This window comes from Pogoniulus pusillus, chromosome 1, assembly GCF_015220805.1.
Source record: "Pogoniulus pusillus isolate bPogPus1 chromosome 1, bPogPus1.pri, whole genome shotgun sequence".
Taxonomy (NCBI): Eukaryota; Metazoa; Chordata; class Aves; order Piciformes; family Lybiidae; genus Pogoniulus; species Pogoniulus pusillus.
Genome location: NC_087264.1, coordinates 17,765,446 through 17,791,198, shown reverse-complemented (window position 1 = coordinate 17,791,198; position 25,753 = coordinate 17,765,446). Strand labels below are relative to the sequence as shown.

Here is a 25,753-nt window from a genome sequence, read left to right as displayed (position 1 = left end):
TGTGCTTAGACAGCATACATAGATCAGCTGAAACCAACAGGCCTCAGCACAAAGCACCCTGCAAGCCTGTGCCTCTGTCACAGCAGGACATCTGTGATCTGATGCTACTCGAGGAGCTCTCCTGGAGTGTCAGTGCCTGTGAACATGCCTGTGTGTTTGCATTTACAGTCCTTTCTGCCCCAACGTTTTCCATTTGCTGTGTTTCAGCCTGATCACAGATAGCAGTGACGAGAGAAATGAGACACGCCTCTGTCAGGCCACTGCCCTGCGAAACTGCCTTCCAGTTCCAGGAATCAGCATCCTTGATAAGCTCATCAAGACCTGTCCTGTCTGGCTTCAGCTGAATATGAGCCAGGAAAGGGCTGGGGCAATACTTGGGAAAGAAACAGCAGGGGTAAGTCCAAAGCAATTTTGGTTCAGACAACCACATTTCTTGGTGGAGCTGCTTCGCCTTTGGCCAAGTCAGTCTATCCCAGAGCTAAGAGCTGGCATAGCCTCCAGTGGAACTCAGCTGATAACTGAGACTGTGCAGTGCACCTTACTCTGGACCAGATCTCTCAAATAATTTGGAGAAATTATTCTCTGGCTTCTTCTCTGCTGACTGTAAAGGTAGACCTGAGTGACCATGTCTCATACAATTGGGTATGGCCCTGAGTCTCCTTGGTCATTAGCCACTGACAGCAGGTAGGACCCTTCACCTCTGGGCAGCTTTGGGGGGTAAATCTTTCCTCTGTCTCTTGCCTACACTGTCCTCAGACACAGTCCTCAGCTGCAGCTTGAAGCATACAAGAGAAGGGATGGCAAATACAGAGTGTCCCACAGCAAGGGCAGGCTTTTGTGCCCTCTCTGAGCCCACCTGAGGCTGGACCAGCACCGCATCTTTTCCACCACCAGTGAGAAAGAGTCTGGTTTGTGTATCAGTCCTGACCCAGACAGTAGAGTTAGTGGCAGCTCAAAAAACCTGCCTCACTCTTATCTGAGCATCCATGGTCCATTTTTAGCTGTTGGAGCCATGGCAACCAGTTGTGCCAATCAGGAAAAGAGAAGTGATTAATTTCACTTCTCGTGTTGCTAAAATTTCATTTCATAGGAATGATGCAATGTGAGATTAGTGCCTGCCGAGATCCAGGGTCACAGCTACAGGGACTGTGCTGTTACCTGGCTGGTAGGACTCAGGGAAGGAAGAGCCTCTATGGCATTTTCCTACCTGCAGATTCTTTCTGTGATGTAACAAGCTGGTGGTACCCTGCTTCAAAAACAGGCCAGTTTGAGGCATGCAGCTGTTTTTTCTCTGTGCTGATGGGGAACCTGAGCCCATAGAGCTGCATTTCTTACAAATGGCAGAGGATGAGATGTCAGCACTCTGAGAGGTTGTGAAGCTGCTCTAAAGATGTGCATTTAGCGTAGATGTTGCAAAGTGAAAGGAGATGCTTTTAGAATTAGGACTTGAGAAAGGCCCTGGTTTCTAGACAAGCTTTTTTAAATTCCTCTGTCCAAGAAATTAACATTTTCATGATAGGTTTTCACTGCATTGTAGTTGATTAATCGTTTTACCACCTCAGACTTTTTCTTTCTGTATTAATATCCAGACTCTAAAATTAGCCAAGTATTTTAGTTTCATTTTAGTAAAAATATCTTGACTTTTTCCTGCCAAAACCTGCTGTCAAAGAATAGATTAAGGTGAGGATTACTTTGTCTTTGTATCAGCAGCTTCAATGTACAACCTCAAAATATCCTTGACAATGGACTTTAATTAGAAACACTCTTAGAAGCTCACACAACACAAAGAATGAGATTTTTTTCTCTCTCTTCCCCTCAGCCCTTGTTTCTTTTGTCTTCTTTCCTTTTTCATTTTCTTTTTTATTTTCCTCTTTCTCCTTTCACTTTTTTTTTTCCTTTTTTAAATTTCATTGGTCCCACTGACGGGAGCCAATGGCTGCAGTGGTTCCACTTGCTCCAGTTAAAGACTCAGAGGCCTCTTATCAATATGTGGGAATATCTGATGAGAGTATAGAAGGTTGACCCAGATCATTCTGAGTGGTATCTGCTGAAAGGGTGAGATGCAGAGGACACACACTGAAACACAGGAAATTCTATTTAAACATTAAGAAAAGCCATTTTACTGATGATCACTCAAACAGGCTGCCCAAGAGGCTGCAGAGCTTCAGACCTGGCAAGTAATAAAAACTCAGCATGACACAGTCCTGAGTGGCTTGCCGTAGTTGATCTATTTTGGAGCATGGAGGATGGACTGTATGATCTCTAGAGTTCCTTTCAACCACATCTGCTCTGTGATTTTGAGACCAGTCAAAACACTTCAGCACTACCATTCAGAGGGATGTTAGATGAGGTGTGAGGACAAGGCTGAGAGGAACCTTGTGAAATTCACCAAGAGCAAAACTAAAAGGCTGCCCCTGAGAAGCAGATGCTCAGCACTGATCCCAGCTGGTACTGCCTGGCTATGCAGCTCTGCAGGAAAGATCCTGTAGGGGCAGCAGGTGGCAAGCTGAGCAGAGACCTGTTGAGGAAGGGCTGGAGGACAGGAAGAGAGACAACTTAGGAAGGGCTGCACAGCAGACCCCTGGTACCTATGGGAAGGTCATGGAGATATGAAGGTAGGCTCTTCTCAGCACTACCTGGTGGGAGGATGAGAGGCAATAGGTGTGAATTGAAACCAGAGAAGTTCAAACTGTGTACAAGGGAACACTTTCTCCCTCTGAGAACAGAAGTTGTCGTACAGGTTGTCTGGAGAGGTTGTGCAGCCTCCTGCCTTGGACTTTCTCCATTTTTGTCTGAGCAAAGCCCTGAGCAACCTGTTCTAGTCTCATGGTTTCATCCAGGAGGTTGGACAAGAGTCTTTCTGAGGTTTCTGCCAGCCTGAATCATCTTCTGACCCCATGAGATGTTGTGGCCACCAGAGCTTTTGGCCTTATGTTTCACTTGTAGACACTTGTGTTCTTTCCCTCTCAGTGTACAAGTGGCTCCCTTGTTTTAGATTTGGTACCAGGACATTCTAGGGTGAATTGTCTATGATTTGGGCAGTTAGATGAGGAGCATCACTTTGCAAATCATGAGTGTAGCTTTATACTCTTCACTAAATGAAACAATTTGCCTTAGGCTTAAGTGGGGCATCAGTGATGCATAGAAATACTGCTGGTTCCTTCCAAGATCTGAATTTCACCCAGATGAAATGTCCCTTTATTCTTCATTTTTGTCATGTAAAGTTCAACCAAGTGGAACAGAGCTAAAATAAGAACTTTTAAAGGTGGATTGTGCTGATAAAAAAGTTCATTGTCAGTGACCTAAAATAAAGTTTAGAAGTTCATATAGTGAAGCTAAGTTCTTGATTCCTTTTTGCCTTTTCAGATATTCTTGGTTAGGAAAGAGGGTAATGTGAACAACATGATCCTTGCAGTCTGCCTGTCTGCACAGGGTGGGGCTCCTGATGTGCTGGAGTACAACATTAAAGAAGAAAAATCAAGTAAGTTCTTTACATTTTTTGGTCTTGCTCTGACTGTTGTACCCAAATCCTCTCATGCTCATCAGAATTTAGGCAAACTCGCTTGCAATGAGCAGGCTTCTTGCTTTTACACTCTGGTTCAGTTAATATGTCCCTTGGCTCCTCTGTGGTTCTTCACCTTGTGTTATCATATACAGAGTCAACAGGAAAATTAAGCACCCCTAGATGAGCAAGCTAGCTCTTTGATCAAGCAAGAGGAGCTGCTTTTTACTAGGTAGAAGTCCTGAGCAAAGTGCAAAGCACTGACAGGTTATCTTACTGACTCTGTTTCTATTCGGCCGCTGAATCCGAGGCTTACCAGGCATCTGACATCCACTACAGTCCCTTTTAATGCACCTCATTCTGAACAACCAGTTGCTCCTAAACTGTTTGTTTTCAGCACCTTGTTGTTTCTGGGAAGCAGCTGTGTCTCAGGGCTGGTGGTATTGGTACTGTTCCAAAGTAGACAGCCAAGTTCCAACAGGAACCCAGTTCACAGCCACATCTGTCGCAGCCCTCAATGTAAATGGATGCATAAGGCATACGATTTCCACTTTGCCAGGAAACATCCTATGAGGAAAGGCTGACAGAAATGGGGCTGTTTAGTCTTGAGAAGAGAAAGCTGAGAGGGGACTCGAACAGTGTCTGTAAGTATCTGAGTGGCAGGTGTCAATGTAAGGGTGCCAGTCTCTTTTTGGTGGTGCTCAGCGATAGGACAAGGAATGATGTTATACCATATAAGCTGGACCACAGAAAGCTCCACCTCAGCATCAGAAGAAGCTTCTTTACTGAGAGGGTGCAGAGCACTGGAACAAACTGCCCAGGGAGATTGTGGAGTCTCCTTCTCTAGACACTTTCAAACCCCACCTGCATGTGTTTCTGTGTGGCCTGCCCTAGGTGATCCTGCTTTGTCAGGAGGGTTGGACTTGATGGTCTTTAGAGGTCCTTGCCAACTACTAATGTTCCATGATTCTGTGATTTGTAAACACAGAAGTTTTAGGACAACTGTAGGAACACACACTTGAAAGAGTTCATCAGAAGAACTTCATGTTATTTATTTATATGAACACATCTAAATCCCCTGTCAGCTCCTGGGGCATGTCTGTCTCTGTGCCACACTTGTATTTCTGCTGACCAACATTGAGCTCTATTTGTTTCCCCTTGACAGTTGCTCCAATGAATTTTTTCCACCTCGTGCATTTCTTTGCATACCTCTGCAGCATAAGCACACTCTAAAGGCAGGGGACAAGTGACTCTTGTAGTCTGCTGTAATCTTAAGCACAGACCACAGGCTGTCACAGTGTTGCTCCTGCAGAGAGCTCAGCTGCCTGCCTGGCTGCTGCATGCCCCCAGGAGAACTCTCTCCCATCTGCACGCACCTTGGTGCACGCAGTTGCAGAGACGCTGCACGTACTCACTGCTCCTGCATGAGGGCAGGAGAAGCAATCCTTTTGCCATGATTTCAGGTATCCAGGATAAAAAATACAAGGGCAAGAGTTAGCTGCAGGGTGGGGGAAATTGTTCTTTTATTTAGTTACTGGAAGTTGACCTAGGGATTAGGTTTTGTGTGGTGGGGAATTGAGTTTTGATGGTTCAAGTTTTCCTTTGGCTACAAGTAAAAAAATTGGCTCCTGTCACGCTAAAAATGTAATTTATAGGAGTGTTACTTCTTCTCTTGTGTCCTGTGCCATAAAATCTGATTTATTTGAAGACAGGCAAAGTAAAATGCAATACAAAACTTTCACTGAGAGCTAGCCTAGCTTGAAAGATTTTTCTGCTATGTTTTTCATATTGACTTGCCTACTGTTCTAATTCATCACTATCTTAACACAAAGGATGTGTTCAGAGGCACAGCTTTCCAATAGGAACAAGAATTAGATCGTTTTCCACTGCCTCCATACAAGTTGCAAAGTGGGTGGAGGAGGGTAATTAAAACTTACCTCTCATTTAAAAAGCAGAACTGCCATCACCTGTGCAGCAGTCCCTGCAGCCATGAGACCTGTGCATTTCTATGGTGGATATTCACATTAATTGTTTTGCCTGAGGTCTGCCAGCATTGAGCTGTAGAAAGCCTCCCAGTTCACCATCATGCACCATTTTGACAGGAGCACACTGGATGTGGAAATGGTCACTTGTCATTTAGGGCAAGTAGTCTGTTTTTTTGAGTTGAGAAGATATTGAAGTAATTCATGTTAGTAAAACCAAGCATCTGCCTTTTGCACAAGGAGGGGATGGCAAATGTCTGTGTCTCGGAGGAACTGAGTGCATTAGCTTTCACTTGCTGTCTCTGTTACTCCAGACTCTCTTGCATTTTTAGGAAATTAAATTGTATGTTGTCTGAATGCTTTAAAAGAGTTAAGGCTAGGACCTGAGCTTCCTTGTTAAGCACCATGGTATGTCTGGATTGCTTTAGCTTAAGTATCTTCCACTCTTCCCTGGTATTCTCTAAGTGTCAGGTTAGGAGACCTCTGAGCATGGTGCTGAGTAACTGCAGGCCAAGGTTGTTATCTGTGGAATGTAAGCCTGTTCAAAGGTCAGTGTTACAGTTCCAGAGATGGTGTACAGCACACTACAGACCACTGTAGATTGACAGGGTTTTTCCAGGCATCTAGTCTTTTGAAAGTCCCTCTTTAGTTGTTCTGTGCTTGCTAAAAGGAGGTTTCAGCTTACCGCTGAACATGACAAATAGGAAGGTGAGTTCACATAAGGTGGTGCAGAGCTGGTGCCCTTCCAGTGTTCTTCAAAAGGAGCAGTTGTAATTCCTCTGCTATTTGAGGATTGCCCTTCCCATCTGTACTGAAAACAAGCAGGTTTGGCTTTGCTGGCTTGCTTGTAGTGTTTTCTTTTTGGCACATAAGCAATTATAAGCTCTATGGACTGCTGTTTGCCTCTCTCTGAAAGCTGACTCCTCCTAGAAGGTTTGAAGAAGTGGAAACACTTTCTCTTCCCATGGTTGAGCTTGTTAGATTCCACAGACTTGATACATCCAGATGTAAACTGAAAGCTAAATTTGCCTTGACATACATAGTTCAGATTTTATGCAGATCCACCCTTCCAGTTAAAATGCAGCTTGCAACCCGTCTCAGCTTCCTACTTTGGATGATGTTGCCAGTTACTTCCTGTCCTTATGAGAACTTCACAAGTGACAGAAAGAAGGATGTGCTATCCTTAGAGGTGGCTCTGTGCCACCTCTCCACTTATGTCCATCTCTTACTTTTACCATAGGCAGCTTTAAACAGCAAGTTCTACTGCTCAGCTGTTTGTAAAAAGCCATTCTCATCCCATCCTACTTTGCAGATAGTATCTGAAGAGGTTTTCCCCAGTATCATAATGACAGTAGGGAAGTTGCTGCCCAGCCTCTGAGGCCCATTCAGTGAAGTACAAAAAAACAGAAGCTTGATAGCATTGCACTGCCAGATAATGGTGGATTGGTGGGGATCATTGTTTTCCACTTTCTTTTCCTTCTATCAGATCTGCTTTGTTGACACTTGATGAAATATTTTGGGAACTATAGTTTTCTGAGGGGAAGACAGGATTTAATTGGGTTTGGGTGGTTTTGGTTGGGGTTTTTTTGTTTGTTTGTTTGTTTTTAAAGTGAAAATCACCAAAGAGCCCACTAAGTAAGAAGGTCAAGAAATGAAGCCTCTTTCTTCTTTGCTCCTTGAGGAATTTCCACCTGTTCTGCGAAATGGCCCTTAGAATCATAAAGCAGGGGAATGAACAGACTAGATTTAACTTCTTCTCTTCTGGTTCATCATCTGTGTTTGTAATTACTCTTGAGCCTGCCTGCAGCAGCAGGTATGGTAGAGATATAACAGGAGTCATAGAATCATAGAATCAACCAGGTTGGAAGAGACCTCCAAGATCATCCAGTCCAACCTAGCACCCAGCCCTAGCCAGTCAAATAGACCATGGCACTAAGTGCCTCATCCACTCTTTTCTTGAACACATCCAGGGATGGCAACTCCACCACCTCCCTGGGCAGCCCACTCCAATGCCAATCACTCTCTCTGTGAAGAACTTCCTCCTAACATCCAGCCTGTACTTCCCCCGGCACAACTTGAGACTGTGTCCCCTTGTTCTGTTGCTGGTTGCCTGGCAGAAGAGACCAACCCCACCTGGCTACAGCCTCCCTTTAGGTAGTTGTAGACAGCAATGAGGTCACCCCTGAGCCTTCTCTTCTCCAGGCTAAACAACCCCAGCTTCCTCAGCCTCTCCTCATAGGGTTTGTGTTCCAGGCCCCTCGCCCTTCTCTGTAGCCAGGTGGGGGTTGGTCTCTTCTGTCAGGCAACCACCAAGAGAACAAGGGGACACAGTCTCACGTCATGCCGAGGCTGGTATAGGCTGGATGTTAGGAGGAAGTTGTTGGCAGGCAGAGTGATTTGCCATTGGAATGGGCTGCCCAGGGAGGTGGTGGAGTCACCATCCCTGGAGGTGTTCAAGAGAAGACTGGATGAGGCACTTAGTGCCATGGTCTGGTTGATTGGACAGGGCTGGGTGCTAGGTTGGACTGGATGACTTTGGAGTTCTCTTCCAACCTGGTTGATTCTATGATTCTAAATGTACATCCCATCCCTCGTAAGTCAAACATCTCAAGGAGAGCCTATCAGAAAGTACATTCAGTTATTTCTGTTACCACTGTAATGACACTATAATTCTTTTTCAAAGAGTCACTTTAACCAAAATATTTGGTTTCCTTGAGTGGAACCCCTGCAGCTTTTAACACCAGAAAGAAGAATTCTTCATACTGTAAACTAAGGCATGAAAAGCAGGATAGGACTATTTATAGTTCTGATTTCCTCTGCATGGATGAGAGGCTAAACCTGACATTACAGAGTGAAAAGATCAAGTTGCTTATATTTTTTTTATGATACCCCAAGCTGCTATTCCGTGATAAGACAGACAAAGAGGGGACTGTCATGGCAACCACCTCATGAACCACCCTGGAGACTTTTCTACCAGCCAGGAAGGTCATAAAACATCTGCAGCTTCAGGTTTACTACAGAGCATAATTTTACTGAATATATATAAAGTAAAAACATCAGTGGTCCCAGTAACCCTACTGCAGCCTTATAAGCAAAAGTCAAGTAGATGGAAAAGGATGTGGGAAAGGCCACAGGAGAGGCAGGATCCAGGTTTTAGGTGAGTTCAGGCTACAACTTTGTGCCTACACTGCCCTCACCATGCCTGGTCATATGTACCCATGCTTTCGTGCCCCTCTGGTTCCCGTCTTCCCCTGTCATACAGGTTCCAGTGCAGACACTTCCTGTGTTTTCTGTGTACCTGTCAGGCAGCTCTGCTGTCCTGCAGTGAGGGAAGCCAATTTTCCAGTGTTCTTCAGGGGAATGTTTTCCTTTGCTGTGTGATGAAGCGTGTGATTGAGGTGAAGTAAGGAGCTGTTGTCAGCGCTGAGCCTGACTAGCCTGGAAAAAAGCAGAGCAACAGAGTTATCAAAGCCCTTGGGAGAGAAGATTCCTCTCCCCTTCTCTTGCCAAAAATGGCCCATTTCCCAGATTCCATCTCAATTAAACAAATCATACATTTCAGCAGCAGAACTCGTACCAGACTACTTTTCAAGGATTAGCCAGTCAATGAGCAGAAGTTTGTGTGATTTTAGCAGGGGAAGATGGAAAAGCTGGATAGGTAATTAACCTGAACCTTCACATTTTAAGCAGTTTAATTGCACAGAAGGAGTCCTCTGGGTATGCAAGCTGGTATCTTACTTGCCTATAGTAACTTACTCCTCTTCAGTGTGGTAGGCACCTTGGCCTAAGGGAGGGTAGTCGGACAGTATCACACAGAATCACAGAATGGTGGGGGTTGGAAGGGCTTCTGGGCACCATCTTGTCCAACCCCCTTGCTAAGGCAGGTTCTCCTGGAACAGGTTGCACAGGATTCAGGCAGATTTTGGAAGTCTCCAGAGAAGGAAACTCCACAACCATTCTGGGCAACCTCTTCATGCACTCCATCACCTTCATAGTAAAGAAGTTTTCCCTTATATTTATGTGGAACTTACCTTGTTTGTGCTCACTGCTTCTTGTCCTGGCACTGAGTGCCAGCAGGAGACTATTCTGAAGTAGGAGCCCAGAGTCTTGGTTTGTCAAAACAGTGGCTGAGGGCTTGTGAGACATTGTAAAGCATGTTGTGAGAACACTTTTTTTTAAGCTGTTGTGCAAGTTCATTTCCCTTCAAAATGCAGCAGTGCACACAGAATGCAGCAAGTCTCACCAAGTCCCACTCGTTTAAGACAAGTTCCACATCTCTTTGAGGCACTGCTTATTTTAAAACTTAGAACACTCTTAAAACATAAGACACTTCTTCAGCATGTAACAGTGTCAGGTTTCTCTGTGGTTTACAAGTTGTTTTGGAAACACTCTGGTTGCTTATAGCCAATAGACTTTTTCTGTTCTTTTTTAAACTCTCATCCTGATAAGTCAACTTCCTGCTCTCCAGCAAACATTTTTGTTTTTACTTTAGGTTTTGAAGTGCTAGGATTGTAGGGAGAGCCTGTTGGAAAGAAGTTGTCAGGGTCTTGCTAGCCTTGTTAGTCCTCACTTTGACTTTTTTTTTTGGCCTTGTTTTTCACTTCAATCATAGAGTCATAGAATCAACCAGGTTGGAAGAGACCTCCAAGATCATCCAGTCCAACCTAGCACCCAGCCCTATCCAGTCAACCAGACCATGGCACTAAGTGCCTCATCCAGGCTTTTCTTGAACACCTCCAGGGACGGTGACTCCACCACCTCCCTGGGCAGCCCATTCCAATGCCAATCACTCTCTGGCAACAACTTCCTCCTAACATCCAGCCTGTACTTCCCCCGGCACAACTTGAGACTGTGTCCCCTTGTTCTGTTGCTGGTTGCCTGGGAGAAGAGACCAAACCCCACCTGGCTACAGCCTCCCTTCAGGTAGTTGTAGACAGTAATGAGGTCACCCCTGAGCCTCCTCTTCTCCAGGCTGCACACCCCCAGCTCCCTCAGCCTCTCCTCATAGGATTTGTGCTCCAAGCCCCTCACCAGCTTTGTTGCCCTGCTCTGGACACCTTTCAGCACCTCAACATCTCTCCTGAATTGAGGGGCCCAGAACTGGACACAGCACTCAAGGTGTGGCCTGACCAGTGCTGAGTACAGGGGAAGAATAACCTCCCTTGTCCTACTGGCCACACTGTTCCTGATGCAGGCCAGGATGCCATTGGCTCTCTTGGCCACCTGGGCACACTGCTGGCTCATCTTCAGCTTACTGTCTATCAGTACCCCCAGGTCCCTTTCCTCCTGGCTGCTCTCCAGCCACTCAGTCCCCAGCCTGTAGTGCTGCTTGGGGTTGTTGTGGCCAAAGTGCGGAACCCTGCACTTGGCCTTGTTAAATCTCATCCCACTGGCCTCTGCCCACCCATCCAGCCTGCCCAGGTCCCTCTGCAGGGCTCTCCTACCTTCCAACAGATCAACCCCTGCTCCTAGCTTGGTGTCATCTGCAAACTTACTGATGCTGGACTCAATCCCCTCGTCCAGATAATCAATAAAGAGGCCCCATGCAAAAATCTGTGTATAATCAGAGCTAGAGACTATCCATGATGTTCTAGAGTAATATTGTCTCACCCTACTCTGCTTAGTACCTTGAACATAACCCAAAAAGCCTTATAGTTTTGAAACAGCTACTGTAAATCAGTGTCCATAATGCTAGTGCCCTTGTCTCAGCAGTTAAACTGGAACAAATTTTAATCTCTGCTCTTGGACAGTCTTTGCTATCTGAAAATCTCAGAGCTTATTAAGAAGAGTTTGTACTTGTAAATTAATTAAATAAGATACCGCTGGTAGTAAAATGAGGGCACTAAGGACCTCATACCTTGACCTTTGAGCAGGACCCCCAAAACTGCTGACTCTTCTCACTCAGAACAGTAAGAATCAGAAGGCCTTCTGCCCCTAGAGTGGCCAAGCAGGTGGGATTGCAGCTCTCAAAAGAAGAAATATATATTTTTCCTTTTATTGCCCACTCTGTTGACCTTTGCCATTTCAGAGTGGGTTAGTCCCTTTCATTACTCATCTTTGGAAAGTTTGGTCTTTATTCTTGGAAGTCTCTCATGTAGAATACAGTTCTGAGTACTGGTTGACTTCCCTTAAAATACTCAGAAAACTTCCTTTTTACATAGGTTTAACCTCAACTCTATGGTGTTTCATGATGTATCTCAAAGCCAGAATAATCAACTCTTCTCCAAAGTACATGGAAAAAAGGTTGTTCTCTATAAAACTGTATGAGAACATACATTAGCCACACAAAATGATCTCAGGATTATCTATATAACTTGGGAAATTGTTGCTAAGAATTAATCCCCCACAACTTCAAGTCAGAGCATCCTTTTGTGTTGCATGAAACGCAGGGAAGAGACTCTTTCTATATCTGAAACCTTCCTTTGCTTCACAAGGTTCTACCAAATGAATTTAGCTTCAGAGAGCCACTTGTAGATATCTCTATTTGGTTTTTCTTATCAGCCATAGCTCTGAGCCCAAAGGGTTTACATCATTGTGCTAGGCAGCACCAGTTGTGTTCTGCCATTGTAATGTGTGGGTGCATGGTGAGTTGCCTGTGAAATTGTGACTTCTCCACCAATGATCTCACAGAACTCAAATGCTTATGGCAGGGACCATGCCTATTGAATGTGTCGTTCTACTCTTCTGGTGTTCTTAGGACTCCTGTCAGTTCTCATATGTTTTCTGCCTCACCTGAGAGCAAGAAAACGGATTCCAGGTGGCTACATCTAAAATTCCAGCTAAACCTCATGTTGCCATCTGGTCTTGGGATGAAGTCCTGGATCTCTCCAGCCACTGGCTGGAGAAACAGTGTAGACAATGTATTGAATTTCCACAGACTTTAAGCTGTTTGTTCAAGCGCTGCAAAGGAGATGCAGAGTGAATAGCTGATGGGGAAGACAAGTGCTTTGAAACCAAGCAGCCATTCACCAGACTGTGCTCTGCTCTTCACCCCTGAAACAGCTGTCAGTGCCTGTGGGTGTGCCGGGACTCATGGGCACCTGTAGAGAAGCACTGAGGAGCTGTGATAGTGTTTTTTAGCTAGGTTATCTGTGCTTGACATACTCTTGAGAGTCACCTTCTCAACCCTTCCTGAAACATTTACTTGCAAAAAGGAGGAAACAGAGCAGCAAAATAACTGTAAGAAGTTTTTGCTCAATCGTTCTGCATCAGTCAATGACAGCAGGAGGCAGCAGGAGTTTATGATGAACCAAAGTCATAACATCTGATTGAAGGCCAAGGTGCTGCCCATTTGCCTGCAGGGATGTGGATGAGCTGAAGTGGCAAAGACCTCTGTGGTTGTTAGATATGAGGATGGTACTGTTTTCTTAGGATCAGGATGTGGACATAGTAAGCAGGGAAGCAGTGAACTCTGCTGAGTGTCCCTCCACCACTCAACTCCAGCCTCAGAAGGGTGAAAAAGCTGGTGTTTTGCATCTTATCTGGTGGGATTTATTTCATTCTGCACAATGCATTTTTGGTTTTGGTAAAAACATAGTTTGAAAGTGGATTTCTCTTACACTCAAGACCCAAACTGATTAGCACTTTATCACTTCTGTAATTCATTAAATTTCCCAGGAGCTGCCACCAGCAGTGATATTTTTCATCGTGGCCAGAAAAATTAAACTCTGTAGGAAGCCATAAAATCGAAGTCCTTTGCAGAAGCATGACATGGCTCCACAATAGAAGATTCTGACAGAAGTCCAACTCAGGGAAATTTCTGCCATTACTTCATGAGGGAAAAAGTAAGAACAAGCCACAGTTTCATGAAAGAATCACTAGGAAAGACAATAAAGACAAGACAGACCTGGGCTGCCTGAGAACCATGCAACCAAAAAGAAAATTAGAGCTTAGACATCAGATGGAAGAAACAGAGGCATCAGATTTCAGACAAAATAAAAAGGCCTTGGGAAGAGCAAACAGATAAAGAGTGTTTTAGAAGAGCACAGCACTTGAAGGCCATATAGTGCCATCCAGAAAGTCATTTAAAAATAATACAAGAAGCAGTCTCGAGGATTGATTCTGGCAACTTTCAAACTGAGTTGCAGAAAGACATCATAAACATCCTAAAGACTGCAACCAATGCAATCGGAGTTTCCCTCTATCCAGCTAAAACTCTTGCTCTTAATTCCACTACCAGCTTAGTGCATGACCATGGGGGAGAAGGAGATTTGCCTGTGTTCAAGGAACTGAAGCAATAACCTGAAGTAATTGCATCACACACCCCGCTCTGTAAAGCACAACGTATTGTGGCAAATGCAACAGCCTCAGCTCCAGTGCTGTGGTAGTCACTGCACTCTCTTACAATACCCAGGGCTTATTACCTAAGGGAAGGAAACTGCTAACCTGTCCCATGTAATAGCTAGGAGCATTAGCATCTGGAAGGAGGAAAGTCAGACACATCTGCCTTGGAGTGATCCCTTCTTCACAGCAAGGAAAGGGCTGAGGGTAGCAGAACAACAATAAAGTTGGCCAGTGCTGCTTACTGCGAAGGTCTGTACAATCAATGTCATGACAAGGTGATGCCAAGCCACAGACTTATATCAAAGGAGGGGAACATCAATGAGGGGTCTGGTTAGAAGGCTGTGGAGTTATAATCTTAAGTCTTCAAATAGAACTAGAAAACTGGGATCACTCCCATGATGACAAATCTCAGAGTTTGGCACAATCTAGAAAGGTAAGAGCATCTCAGGCACATGCAAGCAGGGTTTCTGAGGGTGGTTGTGTTCTCAGTAGTCCTCTGTGAACACAGTGGCTGCAGAAGAAAGAATTCATACTTCTGAATTCAGATGTCTCTGAATGATTGCACAGATATCAAAACCAGTGAATGGGACTAACAGCACCCTTAGGGAAGAAGAAACTGAAGTAACTGGGTCCCATGAGTCTATGTAAGCAGTGAGAAAATAGGAAATGGGGTGGTGGATTGTCCATGTGACCAGCACAGCAGGACTAGCAAATACAACTCTGTGTGGAAAAATCAACCAGGAAAGGAAAGCAGAATGCCCAAGGACAGTGTGACTCAAACCCAGCAGTGTCTGGATGAAGAAGTGATGGGGAGATCTAAAGAATAGATGAAATATGAAGACAGGTTCGAGTCAGTGCCTAAAGATGACACTCTTCAGAGCATGTTGGTGTAGTAAAGTGAAAGATGAGGCAATCATAAATATTTATAGGAGGTTCATAACCCAGCCATGTCTTGTTTGCTTATGGAGTTGCACAAAGGACAGAAAGCAGAGTATATTGATCGGCAGGGAATCGTCAATTTGTATTGCTAATGTTTCTGTCATCCCTACAAAAAAATTCCGACCAGGTTGGAAGAGACCTCCAAAATCATCCAGTCCAACCTAGCACCCAGCCCTATCCAGTCAACTAGACCATGGCACTAAGTGCCTCATCCAGTCTTTTCTTGAACACCTCTAGGGGTGGTGCCTCCACCACCTCCCTGGGCAGCCCATTCCAATGCCAATCACTCTCTTTGGGAAGAACTTCCTCCTAACATCCAGTCTGTACTTCCCCCAGCACAACTTGAGACTGTGTCCCCTTGTTCTGTTGCTGGTTGCCTGACAGAAGCCAATCCCCACCTGGCTACAGCCTCCCTTCAGGTAGTTGTAGAGAGCAATGAGGTCCCCCCTGAGCCTCCTCTTCTCCAGGCTAAACACCCCCAGCTCCCTCAGCCTCTCCTCATAGGGTTTGTGTTCCAGGCCCCTCACCAGCTTTGCCAAGTTTTCCAGACTAAAAAGTCCCAAGTCTCTCAGTCTCTCCTCATAAGCCATGCCCTCCAATCCCCTAATTGCCAGGTCTCTTTGCTCCTTAAGCTAGAGCACTTTTTGTACCCAGGCTGCTTTAGGTATTTTATTCCTGGTGATTTCTGATGTTTTATGCTATTAACTGTATGTTGGAGAAGTAGCTGTATGGCAACAAGACACTTCTATGGGGATACTCCTGACACTTTTGTCTAAAATTCAAGCTCCCAAATGGCAGAGCTTCTATGCACAGAAACAATCACTAGTCACAGTCCAAGTGATCTACTCCTGTGTGTTAACATGTACAGGTGCAGCCTGCTCTCTTACATACATCTGCAACTTGGGATGCCAAAGTAAACGTGTGGTTCTTAACAGGGCAAAAAAGAAGTCCTTAAAAACATTGTGTGCACAAAGGGCTTTATTTAATTGCTCAAGATTTGAGTGACTTCAGACTCTTGGGTTTTGATTCATTCTCTGGAACAGCAGCGGGGTTTGTCTTTGTTTCCTGTGTTAGAGCTGTGAAGCAGATGGATTTCAAACTGTAGAACTAGTTCATGGTAGAAGTTTAATGAAAATCCCTGACTGAAATATGAGTCTTATTATGGAAAAAGAAACAAAACTTGCTGAGCATTTCTTTTTCCAGTTGTAGGAGAATAGCAAAGGAAAGGAACTGCTTTGCCTGAAATACATTTTAAATTCCACATTGCAGTCCGGTATCAGTGCACAAGCTGGGGTAGATCTGTTCATGCTGGTCCAAGATCAGTCGCCGTTAGGAATGGCTTCTGACAATTACATGGCCTTTGCCTCTTTAAAAAATGCCTCCGTTGGTGCATTCAGCCGAAAATAACAGCCTAGTAGTGAGGGAGAAGTAAAAAGAGGAAATGGCTTTTTGAGGGGAATGAGCTGTGAAGCTGAACAAGAGACAAACTTGAGCATTTCCTTCCAGTGAGATTCTTTGCACACTGGAGAACAAAAGCCAGTGCATGAAGGCAAGGGAGAGAAGAGCCGGGCAGATGCCTCCCTCAGGTGCTGGAGACCCTGCTTCATAGGGGAACTGAAAACCAGGCAGGCAAGGCATGGAGCTGGAGAGGAGCTGGAGACCTTTAACAGGGCTGTGAATTATGGGACACTGAGGAAGCAGCATCATGATAGCTGAACTTCACATCCACAGCCCTGAACTGTTGCCTGGAAAACAGAGAAGGAAGATGCAGAGCTGCTGAGGGCACTTCTATGTGGGCATGAGCTGGTGTTGGTCCCCAAGGACTCCTGGCATGCTCCCTTGGCAGGAGCAGTGCAGCTCTGGGCCTCCAGTTCTCCACCACCAGTAAGCAGGCATGTTTTAGAATCCACTGCAGATTTCCTTACACTTGTCAGCCTCTCTTTGTAGAGGTGTGTTCATACATGCAGGCACAGACAATTTGTGACGCTATGAGACTGAAGCAGGTGGAGCCTGCAGATCCATCTCTTTCTCTCTGCCTTGGGTCAACGTGGAATTTTCTTTACTGGATAGGGAATTTGGTCGAGCTTGGCAGCCAGAAGCACTATAACACCATTTGATATTTGGGCTACACAGTGTCATAGCATGTGTTGTGAAGGGGTTTTGTTTGGGTTTGGGGGGACTAAATATGAGGCTGAATTTAAAAGGGTTTTAAATAATTTAATAGTATATACAAGGAGAATTTTCCCTCCTCCCCAAACAGTTAAGCTACACAAGTTCCTTGTATGCGGTTGTGAAGTTATTTTACAGAATGTCTATTTACAGCAGGAATCAGGAATTTAGTAGAGGTTTGGAAAGGTTTTGGACAGAGACTCTAGTGGCATAAAAGTGCCATGGGTAAAGTCACTGAAAGGCTATGCTGCTCGAATCGAGATCTCTCAGTTACTCACTGGCTGGAGTCAGTCTCTGTGGTCCCAAATATGTGTGGCAAAGCCATGCTGTTGACCCTCGTGGGTCTGAATAGTTCAGTTTGGGTATTATTGGGGCACGCTGTCTGAGGCTCCACGGGCACGATCCAGGTGGGAGCGATGGGCTGGAGCGGCAGCTGGCTGGGAGCGCCTTGGTTGATCTTCCCTGGGCCGGTGCAAAGTGCCATGGGCTGGAATCATGCAGCGGTGGTGGCCCCAAAAGCGGCAAAGAGGCAAGGAGCAGTGGGTGGAGGAGGGTGGCAGGAACACTGAATTGTCCCTTTTATGAGATGTGTGCCCAAGATTGATGGTCCTTGGCCACAGTGCTGTTCAATAAGAGCCTGGCAGCAGGCCAAAACATGCCAAATAAGGTGAAATCCATGGGTCTGGTGCCCCCAAATATGGAGAGGGCTCAGGTGGATCCCCACCCTAGGTGCATGAGCTTACACATTGTGTTTACCCCAACCTTGCAAGCAGCCAGCCCAGACTCGAAGGCACCAGGCTAGTTGTGCTCCTTTGGCCCCCTTCGTTTGTTTTCCCCAGGTTTGGGCAGGACAACACCTTTCGGGGGGACAACATGTCCGGGCAAGAATGGGTTTGTAAACACGGCCCTTTGGGTCTGTGTGCCCTCCACCACAGCATGCTGTTATACAGGAACTCCACCTGAGCAGTTGTGCCATGTGGGGTAGATTGCATTTTGCCGCTTGAAGGAAAGCGCTGTCTCTGTGTAACACAATGGAAGGGAGAAGACAGAGATACAAATAGCCTGCACATACACTGCCTGCATGACCCAGGTCAGAGACCCCACACTTAACCATGAAACAGTAATTTTTACCTTTTTTCCTTCAAATAACTTTTTCCACATAGACCAACCCAGATTCCAGCATGGACAGGCATAAGGTCAGCCTCCTATGTATTGCAGATATGCATGTTCTTAGGGACAGATGAACATGTAGTGGAACCTTTGGCTTTGAATTGAAGTGGGTTTTTTCATCACATTGTTTCTGTTTCAGTCACAACACTGATACCTTGAGCTAACTGTGCAGAAAGCCAGACCAAGACATTTCTTCTCTAGTGTTTCTCTGAAAAATCTCATTGCCTTTGGACCTCTCTTTGTGCTTTTTTTGGTGTTAGTCTGTGATGCAAATACTGGACAATCACAGAATACAAGATATGTGAGCCAAACCCACCAGCTCTTTTTACCATGGAGCTCAACAAAAGCAGTTGCTGACTGTCTGTCTGTTTTTCATCAGTCCTGTACCTGGAAGGATCTGTCCTTGTATTTGAGGATGTCTTCAAACTGGTCGCCTTCTACTGTGTCAGTAGGTGAGTTGGATTCATTGCTCCCATGGAGCAGTTGCTTTGCTTTCCCCTCTAGACTGGCCTTCCCTGCTATCCAGTCACAGCACAGCCCCTGCAATTCCCTCTGGTTTCATCTAAGCTACCAGACCAGGAAGTATTTCAGATACTAATAGCTATGATGGGGTTGTCACCTAGTTTCTATCCAGGCATACTATAACCACAACTGTCCCTGAAGCTGTAAGCTTTGTCTGAAGGTTTGCAGGGCTGAATACAGGAATGACTGAGGCATAGAACTGGGGCTTGCAGGGCGAGGAGAAAAAGGGTCCTGGATTAACAGTCTCTTATGTAAGCAGCTTGAAGCGCATCCACGCACACCTGGCAGCAACTCAGCAAATCCGCTAGTGCCCTGTTGTCTGTGAGAGACTCAGAACACTTAATCACCTGTGGGGAAATCTGTCAGGAGAGTAGCCCTGAAAAAAAATTCTGTTCCTTGGCCAAAAATTTAAAATAGCATAATAAAGAAAAGACTTTTTACTCAGAACAGAGATACCAGACATAGTGGACGTGGAGACTGGAAAGACCTGTTAGGTCATTTTCCTTAGGGCAAGGTTTGATCAGTAGCTGGTGAGTCTCTCAGTGTAATGAAACCTGTGTGCCTGCAGTCTTCTCTAAGCTGTGTGTTTGTGCTAGCACACTGCAGCAATACCTCCACAACCTATTTATTCTGTTTCTGCTGCAGAAGGCCTGGTTATGAGTTGGATATAGACTTTTGACCTCTGTATAAGCTTAGATGACTCTTAGAGTAGTTATTTCCATTTGAGAGGGGAAAGCAGATTCAGAATATGTTTACAAGGCAGTGTGTTAGTGGCTTTGTTAGGCCATATAGCAGGAACAGTCTATCTATGGTATGATACAGTGTGCTGCAGCTTACCCAGCCAGGAATATTCACAGGATTTTGAAAGCTGCTTCTGCAGCCAGCTAAGTTCAGTGCTGCTGGGCCAGGACTCCTACCTGCATAAAAGGGACCATGCTCTGCCTCACCCCCGTCAACAAAAAGATATTTGTCTAGATGTATCATAGTATCATAGTATCATCAGGGTTGGAAGAGACCTCACAGATCATCAAGTCCAACCCTTTACCACAGAGCTCAAGGCTAGACCATGGCACACCCCCTCTAGAATGGCCATAAATTAATCCCTGGACCCATATAGAATCATAGAATCATAGAATCAACCAGGTTGGAATAGACCTCCAAGATCATCCAGTCCAACCTATCACCCAGCCCTAACCAATCAACTAGACCATATAAAATGTTCTGTCTTACCAAGGCAAAGAACCCAAATGCAAACAAAAATCGGACCTCTCTAGTCAAGTGACTGATGGGAGGGAAAATAATGCTCACTTCTGCTTTCCTCCAGACGGGATCAGGGCTTAAGAAAGAGTGTCAGAAAGAAATAGAAGTGTTTTTTCTGCTAGCCATTGTGATAGATGTTATTTCTGAGTGTCAAATAAACATTCAGGTGGTTCATGTGGTTTCTCAGGTCACTGTCAAAGTGCAGGGTAAATAGGAAATAATCTTCTGAGAGAAGTAGGTAACTAAAAGGCTGCTTAGGCACTGACCCACCATTTGTTGGCAGCTTGTGGGAGCTCCCTGTGATGGTGAATGGAGGGGCCTGCTCTTGAGGCTGTAGTAAGTAGTCATTTATAAATAGCTGAAAACAGCTTATGAAGGCTGACAGTTCTCTCAAATGAGTGTTTGACCTGGCTAGATTACCTTAGATCAGAAAAACTACACCTGTAGGCAGCAGGTGACATGATGGGTTGTCTACAAGCTGCTGTCCCATGAGTAAATCCAAGTTTTGTTTATCAGGGTAATGGCTTACTGCTTCCAGATTGTTAGATGTGTGCTTCTGAGGAAGGGAAGACAAAACAAACCAAAAAACCCCACCCAAATAAACTAGAAGGGAACTACTCATGCATGTGACAGTCACAAACAAAGCAAGCAGAGGGTCCATGGACCGTCTCCTTTTAACCACGGTACCTGTTATGAAGTAATCCTGGCATCACATCAGCTTATGTCAAACAATATGACAAGACAATGCTCAGCGGTGCAGAGAACCCATGGAACACACAGAACATCAGTGAGATGAATCTGTTAACAAGGGCAAAAATAGTCTCCCTGCCCTTGATCTGCTAACAGGTCACTCCTCCCCAGCACTGTGTCACACACACTTTTGGGCTCTGGATTTGTGTAACAGAGATCACATACTCACAAGGCCAGCTTTTTCCAAAACAATTTCCTGCAGCTTGCAGAACTTTTTCCTCAACTTTTCAATGTGTAATACAATCCTGCACCATTTCTTGCCACATTTTGGACACTGTTATTGCTGGCTTTTCTAGACCTGGTTAGATCAGAAATTGAGGGAGGAACTGGCTTAATGAATTGTCCTTGGCCAAGAGGCAAACCTGAACAGTTCACTGTCAGCCCAAGAACTCCATTTAATTGAGACTTGAGTGTGTTTCCATGAAACCCAACTAATGTCCTCCGAGAAACTGCATTTGCTATCAGTAAAAATACAGAGACAAGGAATCAGAAGTCCAGGAGTGGAGAGCAGAGAGATATATGTTTGTTCTCAGTTTTGTACAGCATTTCATCACTGTCTATGACTTCACCCAGAGGCTGCCCTTCCCTAGCCCCACCACATCTTGCAGTGTCCACCTGCCTGATTTTTAAGAGAGGAAGCAGGGTGGGGTCAAAAGAAAGAAAAGGAATGCAAATCCCCTCTGTACCAAAAAAGAATGCTTTTTCCAATGACAGTAGTTATAACTTGCAGCATCTTACTTTTCATGGGAAACTATTTCAACCCTTGCAGTGAGAGGCATTCCTGCTGCTTTCAGAGGAGGAAGTCAGAATGCGGTAACTAAGCCAGTGGCACAGCACAAAGCATTGCTGTAAGAGCTGGGCCATCTCTTCTGAAAGCAGAGCAATGCAAGCTGGCACAATGCCTATGAAGTCTTCCTGGCTGTGAGATCTTCCTCTGACAGCATCCAGGACTTCTGCAGAATAAGGCTGAAATTGTGAACCAAATTCAGTCATTAAACCCAAGAGTAAATCTGGAGTTTCTATCAACTGTGGAGTTTATTCTTTTGTTGGTGTTTTGTTTGGGTTTGTTTTGTTTTGGGTTTTAATGTGTTTCTTTTTACAGGGATTTGCTGCCTTTCACACTGAAGCTGCCACAAGCAATAATAGAAGCCAGTAGCTTTCAAGACCTTGAAATTATCTCTAGTCTAGGCATAGGTAAGTCTCTCAAAAAAGCCAGTTTCACTTAGACTTCTGAGCAACATGGTGTCTTGTGGCTGGAGGACAAATGAACCATTATTTTCCTGAATACAAGAGAAAAGATGGGTTTTTTTAACCTTTGTGTTTATTGAGCCACATTGCACTTCCCCTTAAGACACAGACCTCCACTTGGACTTCTGTGCATGACATGGAACCTGTCTTCACTGTATAGGATGAGGCTTTCAAGAACTGAAACGTATCACAGCCTCTCAGATAGCTTACACATTTTGGATATAGTTGACATCTGAGGTACATGAAAAGAGGAAAACACCTTTGTAATTTCCCCTTCTGATATGTGGGGGCAATGCTGATGGGAGTATGATATTTTTGAATTTTGCTATTCTGCTGCTTCTTGCAAGATTTCTAGTTGGTGTCGTGTCCCAGCATGTTCTCTTGCCTCACACTCATCAGGCACAGAAAGGAATCTTATTTTTAGTGACAGCACCAAACCAGCAAATTTTAGTTAAGATATATAAAGTGACTGAGCTGGGAAATGCAACCCTGTAAACTAGAGAATGTCTTTTCTTTTTTCTTCCCATTTACCACACTCTACCTGAGACAGCTCTTCCAGTTCTTATGCTACTTTGTTTCTCAATTTTATCTCAACTGGTGAAAACAGCCAAACAAAAGTGAAAGCTGAAGAGTTAGCTCACTTAGAGATACTTACTAGAGCACCTTGGGGTTTCAGAGATCTAATTTTGGATCTTTGGCATTGTGTCTCCCAGGAGCCATGGGCAAACCCCACTGGTTTCAGTTCATGCAGCTCTGTTGAATTTGACCATCAGATTTGCCTCTAAACACTTTCAGTGTCTTCTATTTTGAATATGTTCCAATCTGTCAAAGTGCCCTTGAGTGTAGATGTCTAGTCAGCTTTACTGCTTAAAGAAAGGGGCTTTGCAACCTGAGATAGCAAGTTGCAAACCTATAACTGATTTTATTACAACAAGTGTAAATATTTGGATTAAAACAAAAACACCAAAGCAGTGTTAGTTGTAGACTCCCTCCTTCTCTCCTGTATGCCAGTAGTGATAAAATTGATGACATTTGGAGGTTTGCTTGTCACACTACATTGCTTGCTAGGAAAATTTCTGACCACCAAAGAAAACCTTCTGTTGTGTGAAGATATTCTGGAAAATGACCCTGACTTCTCTCTTAGTAAAGCCAAACAGGCCAGAGTAAGGAATGATGCTCCTTGTGGCTTCTGGGAACAAAATTCTGTAGGTATAAAACCAATAATTGCTGCCCCAGATGTAAAACTGTGAAAATCTCCTATGCTGCTGTTTATTTATTATAAAGTGATATGTTTTTTTGAGAGGGTAGCACTAAGATGTCTACCTGCAAGCTAGGTTGTTCCACAAAGGATCTGGCTGGTATGTATATTGTCAAAGAGGATGTAATGCTGGCCCTCTAGTCCTGACCTCACTGGTACAGAAGGTACTTTAGCAGGAGAATTAGCATGATTGCTCTGCACAAAGAGCATATACCATCACAGATAAAGGAACTGCTTAATTATCCCTCCAAGAATGCAAGCTAAGGGAAGAGATAGCATGGCTGGTAGGATCACCTCACCTGATCCTTCTCAATTTGAGTGGGATGTTGCATTTTCATCACAGTGTCTCATATTGGCCACTACTGAGAACAAAACAAAACACTTTCCCTATTGTGGATTGGTTTACTCACCATTTCTGCAGCCCACAAGATTCTAGAGCATTATATTCTGACTTAAGCAAATTCCACTATTCTGCATTTGCTGATGCCTGGTAGGTTTGGAAAGGAAATCATACACCAGACATTGTCAGACTTGAGGGACTGACAACATGATGCTATTATGTGGGATTGCATCTGCATGTCTAATCCTGAATTCTGTTGTCAGGAGTGCTGCTGTTCCTGGCAACAGTTTTATTTTACATGTCTTTGTTGTCTTCCCTCTTGTGGTAGGAAATCAGAGAATAAAGCTGCTCTAAACTCAGCTTCCCTAAGAAAATATGCCGACCTGCTGATAAAGCCAGATTAGCCATGGCCACTGGCCTAGCCTGCTTGAGGCTAAATTATCAGATTTATCCTGTAGGCAGTGCACAGTCTTTTAACCCACCTGTGCATGGCTTGCTCTGTGCCTGTGTTAGAGAAATGCTTGTTTAGAGGGAGTGGAGGGGCAGGGAGGAATCAGTCTGCCCATCCTGCCCTGCCTGTAGCGCTGCATCCTTTGGAGAAAAGGGAACAGTCCCTGCCCCTGAGGCAGCTGGCTATGGCCCAGGGGACCACAGCTCTGGCAGAGGGAGGTGGGGCCAGCAGTGGGCTCGTGGGATATGCAGAGTCTTGCAGAGAGCAGGCTGTGATGGCAGCAGAAATAATATGTCTTTTCTAGCAACTATCTGAGGCTGGCTCCAAGCAGGAAGCCATCAAAGTCACGGCTGGAGAGTGGTGCAAAACAGGAAGGAGTAGTCTGCCTGTGGGGATGCAGTGGTTGAGAGAGAGATTTTATCTAGACACATGTCACTCCTGAGTTCTGCATTGGCTTTAGTGAAGGAATTTCTTTGGGTTCTGCTATGGCCTTTCTAACTTTAAGTTCCTGTGATGGTTTGGGAGTTACCCATCCCCCTGACTCTTGTGAAATCACTGACTAGACTCAGCCAGACTGAGGTTACAGAATGAAGCTTTATATTCACAGCTTAGCACCCTATACAGGCAGATATTTACAATATATTACAAATATGTACAGCTATATACAGAAATATACAGAAATCAGAGGCCCCAGGAGGGGCTTTCAACCACCCTTCCACCTTCTTTCCACCTCTCTACCTTATCCCAGAGTCTGCCTTACATGCAAGGTGAGTTTGGAGGATTGGCAAGGGGTGTTAGAAGCAGAATGATTAGTTGGGTTACACAGATCCAGGCAGAGCAGCAAAAGCCCAGGGACAAAACACAGACACTGACTCCAACAGATAGAGACTCTGTCTTATCTGTGTTTGTGTCCTTGCTTTTATACATCTCAGCAAGCCTATGAGTGTAGTAGAGATCACCAATGTTTCCTTTTCACAGCCTATGATCCATTTTTTTCTCATTAAAATATTCCAATTAGCCTCAAACTAGCACAGTTCCTTAGCTTTTCTGTAGTGCTGGTTTTTAGGAAGCAGTAGAGGCAGATCCTGCCTCGGGCTCTGGCCAGCTCAGCACTGTGCCACTTTGCCTGTGATGGTCTGGAGCTACCCCGATGCAGCCAAAGGGAGAACAGTCTCCTGGGAAGACACAGATGAAGGTACTGTCCTGAGAACTGTACTGTATGTGGTCATCTCACACCTGTGCAGATGCATCCATCCTCTCTTGAGCCCACCATGTGATGTTTTTGCAGTGAAGTTTGACACCAAGCAGAGGGCAGAGCTCAGGTGATGTGTGACAGCTCTGTTCACATCCCCTAGAAGTTCACTCAGAAGGGTGTGCTGTCAGTGTCAGTTCTTTGTCTGGGGAGCATGGATGCTGAAATAGCTGTCTGCACCCTTGTGTTTCCAGTAATTCCCATCTTCTCTTTGCCCCTGAAACTGAGCATCTATGCACTTCTCACCCAGTGAAGAGCCTCAGAGGTTTATGTGCTTTTCCTTGGTCAGAACATGTGGGGTTTGCAAAGTTCTGTTTCCTGATGCTTCTACTAGTGGATCTTGGATAAGTAGCTGTAGGAGTGATTAAAAGCAATCAGTCTGGTAAGGCAAACAGATTTGGAAACTCAGCTCTGGGAATTACTACTTGCATCTGAAACACCATTTTCCTCTTTCAATCACTGTTGATGTCACTGAGGTACTTAACTATTCTTTGATCCTTCGGTGTCCAACCTTCCTGTGTATGCAGCCTTTTGCACAATCCTGTACCTGTAGGCAGGCAGTGTCAAGGCAAGATGCAGAACAGAGAGTGGATGTAATGATGGATATTTGTCTTCCAGAGCTATAGG

At 44.9% G+C, this 25,753-nt stretch overlaps 1 protein-coding gene across 1 annotated transcript in view; it reads left to right on the top strand.

The window, feature by feature from the left end:
- The first annotated feature begins 260 nt into the window (after positions 1 to 260).
- Positions 261 to 25,753, top strand: part of RIN3 (Ras and Rab interactor 3) — a 51,810-nt gene continuing 26,317 nt past the window's right edge. Inside the window, exons 1-4 of the mRNA XM_064142649.1 lie at positions 261 to 394; positions 3,367 to 3,481; positions 18,425 to 18,497; positions 21,680 to 21,771. Of these exons, the coding sequence (XP_063998719.1) occupies positions 347 to 394; positions 3,367 to 3,481; positions 18,425 to 18,497; positions 21,680 to 21,771 (328 nt within the window). The 5' untranslated portion in view covers positions 261 to 346. The remainder of the gene's footprint in view (positions 395 to 3,366; positions 3,482 to 18,424; positions 18,498 to 21,679; positions 21,772 to 25,753) is intronic.